Raw genomic sequence first — 12,356 nt, forward strand, 5'->3', positions numbered from 1 at the left:
TAGCCAGGCATGATAGCATGTGCCTGTAGTCCTAGCTACTTAGGAGGCTGAGGCAGGAGGATCACTTGAGTTCAAGAGGTCATGGCTGCAGTGAGCTATGATCACGCCACTGCACTCCAGCCTGGGTGACAGAGCAAGAGACCCTGTCTCAAAAATAAATAAATAAAACAACTTTATTAGCACACCATAAAATTCAGCCATTTTAAAAGTACAATTCAATGATTTGTAGTAAACCTACTGAGTTGTGCAAACACTACCATAATCTACTTTTTAGAACATTTCCATTATCCCAAAAGATCCCTCATGGGCACTTACAGTTCTCTTTCTAATCATCAGGCCAAGGCAACCACTCATCTGCTTTCTGTCTCTCTAGATCTGCCTTTTCTAAACATTTCTTAGAAATAGAATCACACAATATGTAATGTTTTGTGTGTGGTTTCTTTCACTTAGCTTATTTTTTTTAAGGTCTGCCCATATTAATGGTATGCATCAATAGCGCATTGCTTATTTTTTATTTTTTATTTTTATTTTTTGCTATCTAGACTACAGACTTTATTCAGTATCACCAGATTTTACATGCATTCATTTGTGTGTATGTAGGTCCATACAACTTCAGCAGAGGTCAAGACTCACATGCTTAACTTCATAATCAAATGTTATAATCAACATCATAATCATCATAATCATATAGAACTGTTCCATCAGCACAAAGGAACTCCTTGAGTCATCCCTTTATAGTCATACATACCCCACACCTCCTCCAGTCCCTATCCCTGGCAACCATTAATCTGTTCTTCATTTCAATAATTTTGTCACCTCAAGAATGTTATATAAATGCAATCATACAGTATGTGACCATTTGAGACTGGCTTTTTTGGTCACCATAATACCCCTGAGGTACAACCAGGTTCTTGTATCAACAGTTAGTTCCTTTTCATTCCAGAGTAGTATTCCAAGTTATGGATGGTTTGTTTAACCATGATTAAAAAATTATGTTTAACTTGATAAGAAATTTATAAACTCTTTTCCAGAGTGGCTGTACCATTTTACATTCCTGTCAACAATGTATAAAATATCCAGTTTGTATCCTCATTAGTATTTGGTATTTTCACTATTTTTTCTTTAGCCATTCAGATAAGTAAGTCATAGCCTCACTGTGGTTTCAATTTGCATTCCCTGGTGACTTATGGAGTTTAACGGCTTTTCATATGCTTACTTGCCATCTATAGATCCTCTTCAGTGAAACATTTATTCATGTCTTTTGCCCATTTTCTAATTGGACTGTTTGTTTTTATTGTTGAGTTTTTGTGGCCTTTTTTTTTTGAGACAAGGCCTCATTCTGTTACACAGGTTGGAGTGTGGTGGTGTGATCATAGCTCACTGCAGCCTCAAACTCCTGGGCTCAAGTGATCCTCCTGCCTCCCTAGTAGCTGGGACGGTGCCCAGCTAATCTTTAAAAAAAATTTTTTTGTAGAGACAGTCTCACTATGTTGCCCAGGTTGGTCTGGAACCCCTAACCTCAAGCCTCCCATCTTGGCCTCCCAAAGTGGTGAGATTACAAGCATGAGCTACCATGCCTGACTTCAGTTGAGTTTTTAGCACACTTTATATATTCCAAATTGATCAGATATATAGTTTGCAAATTCACCTCAATCTGTAGCTTATCTTTTCCTCTTCTTAAATCACAAGATTTTAAATTTTGAAGAAGTCCAATATACCAGTTTTTATCTTTTATGGATATGCTTTTGGGGCAAAGTCCAAGAACTTGTCACCTAGCCCAAGATCCTGAAGATTTTTCTCCTGTGGCTTTTTTCAAAGTTATATAGTTTTATGTATTGCATTTAAGTCCATTATACATTTTGAGTTAAATTTTATATAAGATGTAAGGTTTAAGTAGAGGTTCTTTTTTCTCCTCGCTATGGGTGTCTAATTGCTCCAGCATAATTTGTCAGAAAGGCTATTCTTCCTCCATTGAATTGCTTTTGCACTTTTTCAAAATCAGTTGAGCATATTTATATGGATTTATTTCTGGGTTCTCTCATCTGTTCCATTGATCTATGTGTCTGTTCCTCTGCCAATACCATCTATCTTGATTACTACAGCTTTATAGTAAGTCTTGAAGTCAGGTAATGTGAGTCCTCCAAGTTTTTCCTCTTCAAAACTGATTTAGCTTAAGTAACTTCACACTGGATATTTTCATCTTTCTCCATTTTGTCTCCTGCTTTATTCTAGAGAAGAAAGTTCTTGCATAAGCTCTTCCTTTTCTTGTTGCAATTCCTGCAAATGCTGTTGGTTTTGCTCCAGTCTGTCCTTCAACCACTGTAGAAGAGGCCCGCTGACTGCCGACATCTGACTGCACAGATTCTTGGTAAACACTGAGCCATTATGGATCTTGGTTACTGAGTCCGGATGTGTAAGGCTGTGGATCCTCCAATATGCATCCTGCTCCTCCTGGCACAGGATCTTGGGCAGCTCTACTGCTGATTCAAGGCACACTTTCCTGATAGTGACATGAGGTACAATATGGATTGGGATTTTGATTCTCTCATACCTTTCCTCTTCCTTCTGGCCCTCAATGGAGATGTGCTGGCTGGAGCTCCAGAAGTCTTGTGGACCATGAAGGGACTCTGAACTCTTTTGGGCCTGTATGGATTGGAAGCAAGCGTAGAGTACCCGGCCAGTGCTTGTGTTCTTACCTTCTATGAAACAGGAAAAAATAAGTCCTACAAAGCCTTGATCCATCATCTGGTACATGGCTTGTGTGCGAACATCAACGTGTGAAAGCCAAACAGTTATATGAGGATGGGAATGATACCAGCCCACAACTCTCATGCGGCGGCCTGTCAGTTCAGCCAACCTCTCTGCCTCTGTTGAAGCTGCAGACACCTGCCCTGGAGAAATTTCTACTTGGTCCTTCCTCTTATCAGAACATCGTAAGATGATGAGAGAATGAATGTGAACAATTCTGATGGCATCAACCTTTTCAGCAACTGTGAGCATTTCAGTTCCAGTATATGCAAATTTGGAGTCACTCCTTATATCATCGTTCAACTCCCCTATGCACAGCCCCATCACTTCCTCCTTCTCTGTGCTCAGAGCATGGTTGAGACAAACGAGGAAAGCGTCAGACTCGAGATGAACTGCCTGCACCGCCTGCACCACCTGCACTGCCATCTTGGCCCAGCTCATTGCTTTTAATTACTGAACAGTATTTCATTTTGTTTATCCATTCACCAGCTGATGGACATTTGGGTTATTTCCACATTTTGGCTATTATGCATCACTGCTTTGAACATTTGAATGTAAGTCTTTGGCTGACAGAGGTTTTCATTTTTGTTGGGTCTATATCTAGAATTGGAATAGACAGGGCAAATAAATTTATGTTCAACTTTTAAAGAAACTGTCAAACCATTTTCCAGAGTGCCTGTACTATTTATATTCTCATCAGCAATGTATGAGACTTATGTTCTCCACATTCTTGGCAATGTCTATTATTGTCTGTTTTCTTTTAACAAAAGTTTAAAAATTGTGATAAAAGCCAGGCGCGGTGGCTTACAACCTGTAATCCCAGCACTTTGGGAGGCTGAGGCGGGTGGATCACGAGGTCAGGAGATCACGACCATCCTGGCTAATACGGTGAAACCCCGTCTCTACTAAAAATACAAAAAATTAGCCAGGCGTGGTGGCGGGCGCCTGTAGTACCAGCTACTCGGGAGGCTGAGGCAGGAGAATGGTGTGAACCCAGGAGGCGGAGCTTGCAGGGAGCTGAGATCACGCCACTGCACTCCAGCCTGGGCAACAGAGCAAGACTCTGTCTCAAAAAAAAAAAAACTGTTATAAAAACCACATTATCATTAAATTTACTATCGTAAACATTTTTAAGTGTACAGTTCAGTAGTGTTAAGTATATTCACAGTCCTGTAAAAGAGCCCCAGAACTTTTCATCTTGCAAAACTGAAACTCTATATCCATTGAACAACTTCCCATTTCACATTCCCTCATACTGTTTTCCATAGCAGTTGCACCACTTTACAATCCCACCAAAAGTGCACAAAGGTTCTAATTTCTCCAAATTCTTGCCCACACTTTGTTTTTTTAAAAATAGTGGCCATTCTAATTGGTATGAGGTGACACTGCATTGTGGTTTTGATTTGCATATCTCTAATGACTAGTTATATTGAGTATCTTTTCAGAAGTTTGTTGGCCATTTCCATATCATCTTTGGAGAAATGTCTATATAAGTCCTCTGCCCATTTTTAAATTGGGTTATTCATTTGTTGTTGAGTTGCTGGAGTTCTTTATATATTCTGGATATTAACCCTCATCAGATATATGATTTATAACTATTTTCTCCCATCCCATAGGCTGCCTTTTCACTCTATTTTTGTATTTTCTATTTTTATTGCTCACTCTGTTGATGCACAGAAGTTCTGAAGTTTGATGTAGTATTATCTGTCTATTTTTGTTTTTGCTGCCTGTGTTTTTGGTGTCATATTCAAGAAATCAATTGCCAAATCCAATGTCATGAAGCTTTGCCCCATGCTTTCTTCAATGAATTTTATAGATTTGGGTCTTATATTCAGGTCTTTAATGCATTTTAAGTTAATTTTTATATGTTCAGAGTCCAACTTCATTCTTTTGCAAGTGGATATCCACTTTTTCCTATGACATTCAGAGACGGTCTTTTCACCACTGAGTGGTCTTAGCACCCTTAATGAAGATCACTTGACCATGTACCCAAAGGTTTATTTCTGGGCTCTCTATTCCATATGTCTATCTTTTTTCTTGTACCATACTGTTTTGATTACTGTAGCTTTATATTTTACAGTCAAGAAGTGTGAGAACTCCAACTTTGTTCTTTTTATTTCAAGATTGCTTTGACTGGCTGGGCATGGTGGCTCATGCCTGTAATCCCAGCGCTTTGGGAGGCTGAGGCAGGCAGATCATCAAAGGTCGGGAGTTCAAGACCAGCCTGACCAACATGGAAAAACACATCTCTATTAAAAATACAAAATCAGCCGGGCATGGTGGTGCATGCCTGTAATCCCAGCTACTTGGGAGGCTGAGGCATCACTTAAACCCAGGAGGCGGAGGTTGTAGTGAGCTGAGATTGCGCCATTGCACTGTAACCTGGGCAATAAGAGCTAAACTCTGTCTCAAAAAAAAAAAATTGCTTTGGCTATTTGATGTCCTTTGCAAGATACCAATTTTTTTTTTTTTTTTTTTTAAAGACACAGTCTCATTCTGTCACCCACACTGGAATGCAGTGGTGTGATCTCAGCTCACTGCAACCTCTGCCTCCCGGGTTCAAACAATTCTCTGGACTCAGCCTCCTGAGTAGCTGAGATTACAGGTGCCCACCATCATGCCCGGCTAGACACCAACTTCTGAAAGACTAAAAGTTGGTGTCCCTTGGGATTCAACATGAATTTTAGGATGGAATTTTCTATTTCTACAAAAAAAAGAAATGCTGTTGGGATTTTTATGGGAATTGTGTTGAACCTGTAGATCGCTTTGGGTAGTAGTGACATCTTAACCATATTAAGTCTTCCACTCCATGAATATAGGAAGCCTTACCATTTATTGGTGTCTAATTTCTTTCCACGACATTTTGTAGCTTCCAGTGTACAAATCTTTCACCTCCTTGGTTAGGTTTATGACTGAGTACTTTATTCTTTTTGATGATATTGTAAATGAAATTGTGTTATTTCCTTTTCAGATTTTTCATTGTTGGTTTAACAAAAATGCAACTGAGTTTTGTGAGCTGGTTTTATATACTGCTGTTTTGCTGAATTCACTTATTATTTCATTTACTAGTTTTTTTGGTGGAATTTTAGGATTTTCTACATATAAGATCATGTCACCTGGGAACAGAGATATTTTACTTCTCCCTTTCTAATTTGGATGCCTTTTATTTCTTTTTCTTGACTAACTGCTCTGTCTAGGTCTTGATGTACTATGTTGAATAGAAGTGGCAAGAGCAGGCACGTCTGATCTTAGAGGAAAATATTTCAGTCTTTCACCATTCAGTATGATGCCAACTGTGGGCTTTTCACATATGGCCTTTATTATGTTGAGGTAGTTTTATTTCTAGTTTGAGTGTCTTTATCAAGAAAGGGTGTTGAATTTTGTCAAGTGTTTTCTGCATTAATTGAGGTGATTGTGTGTTTTTCCTCCTTCATTCTGTAATATGGTGTATCACATTTATTTTCATATGTTAAACCATCCAGGAATAAATCCCACATGTTCATGGTTTACAGTTGGCTCTCTGTATCTGTGGGTTCTGCATCCATGGATTCAACCAACTGAGATTTGAAAATAATTGAAAAAAAATTTACATCTACACTGAATATGTATAAATGTTTTTTCTTGTCATCATTCCTTAAACAATGCAGTATAACAACTATTTATATATAATTTACATTGTATGAGGTATCATAAGTAATCTACAGATGATTTGAAGTATATAAGAGGATGTGCATAGATTATATGGGATTTGAACATCTGCAAATTTTGGTATCCAAGGGAGGTCCTGGAACCAGTCCCCCCATGTAGTCAACCAAGGGATGACTGCATATCCTTTTAATGTGCTATTGAATTTTAGTTTGTTAGTATTTTGTTGAGGATTTCTTCATCAACATTTATCAGGTATATTGGTTGGCAGTTTTAGTTTTTTCCTTTTCCTTTTTTTTTTTTTTGAGACAGAGTCTCACTCTATTGCCCAGGTTGGAGTGCAGTGGCACCATCTTGGCTCACTGCAACCCCTGCCTCCTGGGTTCAGGCGATTCTCCTGCCTCAGCCTCCCCAGTAGTTGGGATTTCAGGTGCACGCCACCATACTCGGTTAATTTTTGTTATCTTTAGCAGAGATGGGGTTTCGCCATGTTGGCCATGCTGGTCTTGAACTCCTGGCCTCAAGCAATCCGCCCACCTTGGCCTCCCAAAGTGCTGGGATTGCAGGCATGAGCCACTGCACCCAGCTGCTTGTAGTTTTTTTGATCTGGCTTTGATATCAGGGTGTATCACGCTACTAATAAAGACATACCCTAGACTGGGTAATTTATAAAGGAAAGAGGTTTAGTTGACTTACAGTTCCACATGGCTGGGGAGGCCTCACAATCATGGCGAAAGGTGAATGAGGAGCAAAGTCACGTCTTACATGGCAGTAGGAAAGAGAGCTTGTGTAGGGGAACTCCCCTTTATAAAACCATCAGATCTCATGAGATTTATTCACTATTATGAGAACAGCACAGGAAAACCCACCCCAATGATTCAATTACCTCCCACCAGGTCCCTCCCATAACACGTGGGAATTATGGGAGCTACAATTCAAGATGAGATTTGGGTGGGGACACAGCCAAACCATATCACAGGGTAATGCTGGCCTCATAGAATAAGCTGAAATAAGTTATCTCTCCTTCTGTTTTTTGGAAAAGTGTGAGGAGGATTGGTGTTAATTTTTATTTAAATGTTTGCCCAAATTTACTAGTGAAGCCACCTTGATCTAGGCTTTTTTGTTGAAAGGTTTTTGATTACTGATTCTATCTCCTTACTAGTTATTGTTCTGTTCAGATTTTTTATTTCTTCATGAGTCAATCTTGGTAGGTTTCTAGGAAATACTCCATTTATTCTAGGTTCTCCAGTTTACTGGGGGTATAATTGTTGGTAGTATTCTCTTATAATCCTTTTTATTTCTGTGGCACTGGTTGTAATGCCCCCTCTTTCATTTCAGATTTTAGTAATTTTTAAAAATTCTATCACTGAGCTATCAATGCTGATTTTAGTAATTTGAATCTTCTCTCTTTTTTAATCTAGTTAAGAGCTTGTCAGTTTTGATCTTTTCAAAAACCCAACTCTGTGGCTGGGTGCAGTGGCTCATGTCTGTAATCCTAGTACTCTGGGAGGTAAAGGTGGGAGGATCACTTGAGGCCAACAGTTCAAGACCAGCCTGGGCAACTTAGCTAGATTCCCACCTCTACAAAAAATAATAAAAAAATTAGCTGAGTATGGTGACACATGCTTGTTGTCCCAGCTACTTGAGAGGCTGAGGCTGGAGGATAGCTTGAGCCCAGAAGTTCAAGGTTTCAGTAAGCTATAATTGTGCTACTGAGCTCCAGCCTGGGTGACAGAGCGAGACTCTGCCTCAAAACACACAAATCAAATGTTTAAAAACCCCAAATCTTAGTTTTGTTCATTTTTCCCTTGTTCTTCATTTATCTCTGCTCTAATCTTTACTATTACCTTCCTCTGCTAACTTTGGCTTCAGTTTCTTCTTTTCCTACTTTAGATATAGTCAGGTTGTTGGTTTGAGATCTTTCTTCTTTTTTAATGTAAGCATTTATTTACATCTGTAACTTCTTAGTGCTGCTTTTGCTGCATCCATAAGTTTTCATATGTCATATTTCCATTTTAATTTGTCTCAAGGTATTTTAAAATTTCCCATGAGATTTTTTTTCTCTGAACCATTGTTATGTGTTGTTTAGTTGCCATATATTCATGGGTTTTCCAGATTTCATTCTGCTATAGATTTCTAGTTTCATCCCATTGTGATTGGAAGATACTTGGTAGAATGTCAATGTTTTTATATTTTGTTTAAGTCTTGTTTTGTGGCCCAACATGTGGTCTATCTGGAGAAAATTCCACGTACACTTGAGTGTGTGTTCTGCTGTTGTTGGGTGGAATGTTCTGTGTATGTCTATGGTTAAGTGGCCTATAGTATTGTTCAAGTGCTCTGTTTCCTTATTGATTTTCTGTCTGGTTATTTTATCCATTATTGAAAGTGGGGTATTGAATCTCCTACTATTATTGTGTTGACTATTTCTTCTTTCAATTCTGTCAGTGTTTGCTTTATATATTTAGGAAGTCTGATGTTTAGTGCATATATATTTGTAATTGTTATACCTCCTTGGTGAATTGACCCTTTTATTATATAATGTCCTTCTTTGCCACTTGCAACAGTTTTTGACTTAAAGTCTTTTTGTCTTATATTAGTATAGCCACCCTTGCTCTCTTTGGATTACCATTTGTGAGGAATATCTTTTCTCATGCTTTCACTTTCAGCAAGTCTTTCTTTATTTCTTTTTTTTTTTAGAGACAGGGTCTTGCTCTGTCACCCAACTGGAGTGCAGTGGCACTATGATAGCCTACTGCAGCCTAGAACTCCTGGGCTCACGGGATCCTCCCACCTCAACCTCCACAGTAGCTGGGACAACAGGTGTGTGTTACTATGCCTACTAATTAAAAAAACTTTTTTAGAGACAGAGTCTTTCTATGTTGTCTAGGCTGACTTCAAGCAATCCTTCTACACTGACTTCAAGCAATCCTTCTACATCGGTCTCCCAAAGTGCTGGAATTACAGGCATGAGCCATTGCACCTGGCCACAAGAGTTTGGTATTTGAAAAGATATAAAGTGAGTCTCTTGTAGATGGCATATAGTTGGATCCTGGTTTTTAGTCCATTCAGCTAATCTCTGTCTTTTAATTGGGGACTTTAATCTATTGGCATTTAAAATAATTACCGATAGGGAAGAACTTACTATGGCCATATTAATTATTTCCTGTATGTCTTGTAAAGCCTTTTCAGGCCTCCTTTCCTTTGTTACTGCCTTCCTTCATTTTTCATTGATTTTTTTTGTAGTGACATGCTTTGATTTCTTTCCCATTTCCTTTTGGGTATATTCTATAGATATCTTACTTGAAGTTACCAATGAGATCACATAACATATCTTAAAGTTATAACAATCTAGTTTAACAACTTCAGTTGCATACAAAAACCTCTACTTCTTTACTACTCTACCACAATTTATATTATCAATGTCTTAAGTTAGATCTTTATATACTGTATACCCATAACTTGTTTTATTTTTTGAGACAGAGTCTTGCTCTGTTGCCCAAGCTGGAGTACAGTGGCATGATTTTGGCTCACTGCAACCTCCACCTTCGGGGTTCAAGCAATTCTTGTGCCTGAGTAGCTGAGACTGCAGGCATGCACCACCACACCCAGCTAATGTTTACATTTTTAGTAGAGATGGGGTTTCACCATGCTGGCTGAGCTGGCCTTGAACTCCCGACCTCAGGTGATAACTCCCATCTCAGCCTCCCACTCCAGGACAGGTGCGGTGGCTCACGCCTGTAATCCCAGCACCTTGGGAGGCCGAGGTGGGCGGCCAGGCAGCCCCCAGACAAGTCAGTACATTGCATGCGTGGTCCACTCTTTTGTTTCTGGCCTAAGGGAAGAGCCAAGGTATGGGAGGTTTTCTCCTGGTTGAACTATGCTTTCCCAGGGAGGGAGAGGGACATGGGCATGCAAAATTCCACAAACTTTCCTAGCACTTTTGATAGACTATGTTCTTGGTTAGGCATTGGCTTGGGCACTGAAACTTCTTAATTCAGCTCTAGAGTTCTCACAGTGATATTCTGGTCTGTATATGGTTGTTAATTCAGTGTCTCCATGGGGTAACAAGGGCCTGGAGCTTCCTAGTCTACCATCTTGCAGATGTCTCCCAGATTGTTCCTATTTAAAGCCCTCTGTTATTTCACTCCAATCTGGACTAACTGCTTCCTAGGTATCCTATTCATTGTAATCTTGGGACTTCAATACTCTCCTGGATTAAATCTGATGTTCCCTGAATCCCACGCCTCCCCCCTTTTTCTGATTACCTCCTCGTTCCTTTGATATACTACCTCAGATAACCTTCTAAGAAACAGGGTATGGGGATATATTTTCAAATTCCTGCATAGCTGGAAATGTCTTAATTCTATCCTCACACTTAACTGATAGTTTGGCTAAGTACAGAATTCTAAGTAATTTGTTTTAGCCAATTGCTTTAGGTGAGCAGACAAAAAGTTGGCAATTAAACTTGGGGATCCTTAAAGGTCAGAATGTGGAAGACCTTCTTCCTGTAGCACCAACTCTGCACTAGCTGTCTTTGTTTATTACAGACAGTTCATTCAACCTTTTTTTTTTTTTTTTTGAGACAGAGTTTCGCTCTTGCTGCCCAGGCTGGAGTGCAATGGCATGATCTGGGCTCACTGCAACCTCCACTTCCCGGGTTCAAGCAATTCTCCTGCCTCAGCCTCCCGAGTAGCTGGGATTACAGGCATGTGCCACACCCAGCTAATTTTGTATTTTTTAGTAGAGACGGGGTTTCTCCATGTTGGGCAGGCTGGTCTCAAACTCCCGACCTCAGGTGATCTGCCCATCTTGGCCTCCCAAAGTGCTGGGATTACAGGCATGAGCCACCACGCCCGGCCTCATTCAACTTTTTTAGACAATAAATTCTCTGACTTTTTGCCTGAAGGTAGGTAACCTGGCTACTGATCCTTCTGCCTTCAGCAATGAAAAGGCTGGCTGTTCCATCCACAAACTTTCAATAAATATCCAATAGCCCACATCTGACTCCTGCCCTCTATTAGATATTGTGTTTCTAAGTCCAAGACCTCTCTGGTGCTCTAAAGTGAAGATTCGTCCTTCCTTGGCTGTAGCCTCTCTACATGTATGTGGCTTTCTCTGCCCAGCTTCATCAGTCATCACTCTTACATTCTCTGTAGCTCTCCCTAATCTTCATTCAAATCTACTATCCTTCCCCTTTTTTTATAGCCATGAATTTATAACTTTCTCTATTCATTTACTATTATTTTTAATGGGATCTCAAGGAGAGGGATAAGTAAATATACTAAATCTTGAATTGGAAGATAGCACATACCATTTCAGTAGGAATTTTTTGGCAGGGGTGGGAGTATCAGGAGGGAATAATGGTGTAGACTTTATGACCAGATTTACTGTCACTTTTCTTTTTTTAAGATAGGGTCTTGCTCTGTCACCCAGGCCGGAGTACAGTGTTGTGATCACGGATCACTATAGCCTTGACCTCCTAGGCTCAAGCAATCCTCCTGCCTCAGCCTTCTGTGTAGCTGGGACCACAGGCATGCATCACTATGCCCGGCTAAATATTTTATTTTTATTTTTGTAGAGACAGGGTCTCACTTTGTTGCCCAGGCTGGCCTTGAACTCCTGGGCTCAAACTGTCCTCCTGCTTCGGCCTCCCAAAATGCTGGGATTACAGGTGTGAGCCATGGCACCTGGTATCACTTTTGTTTATAGTTAAAACTTCCCCTACAGAAGATATAATCTTATAATTGTTGTTACCTCTTCCTCCATGACATAGGTGAGCAGTTTCCAGTCCCACTCCACTGTCTTGGCATTGGCTGGATGTAGCCTGAAAGTCAAGTGAAATCATTAGAATTATGGAGAATTTAGCAGAAGAAGGGATAGGATCTGAAGGTGATAGAAGGAAGAAGCCTCTTCTTATCCTCCATTATCCTTTATGCTCTTGCTCACCTTCTGGTATCATACCA

At 39.8% G+C, this 12,356-nt stretch overlaps 2 protein-coding genes across 3 annotated transcripts in view; both read right to left on the minus strand.

Moving 5' to 3' along the window:
* Nucleotides 1-12,356, minus strand: part of SIMC1 (SUMO interacting motifs containing 1) — a 94,508-nt gene that overhangs the window by 34,316 nt on the left and 47,836 nt on the right. For both annotated transcript variants that reach the window (XM_054487557.2, XM_054487558.2), the window contains exon 4: nucleotides 12,148-12,217. In XM_054487557.2, coding sequence (XP_054343532.1) covers nucleotides 12,148-12,217 — 70 coding nt within the window. The remainder of the gene's footprint in view (nucleotides 1-12,147; nucleotides 12,218-12,356) is intronic.
* On the minus strand, nucleotides 489-3,418 carry LOC129036436 (lys-63-specific deubiquitinase BRCC36-like). The gene has a single exon (XM_054487562.2). It carries the CDS (start codon nucleotides 3,187-3,189, stop codon nucleotides 2,224-2,226), a length of 966 nt encoding a protein of 321 aa, XP_054343537.1. The 5' UTR covers nucleotides 3,190-3,418; the 3' UTR covers nucleotides 489-2,223.

Source organism: Pongo pygmaeus, chromosome 4, assembly GCF_028885625.2.
Source record: "Pongo pygmaeus isolate AG05252 chromosome 4, NHGRI_mPonPyg2-v2.0_pri, whole genome shotgun sequence".
Taxonomy (NCBI): domain Eukaryota; kingdom Metazoa; phylum Chordata; class Mammalia; order Primates; family Hominidae; genus Pongo; species Pongo pygmaeus.

Bases quoted from the DNA above. Each gene is read 5' to 3' on its own strand.
- LOC129036436 (XM_054487562.2), bottom strand. From the start codon at position 3,189: ATGAGCTGGGCCAAGATGGCAGTGCAGGTGGTGCAGGCGGTGCAGGCA.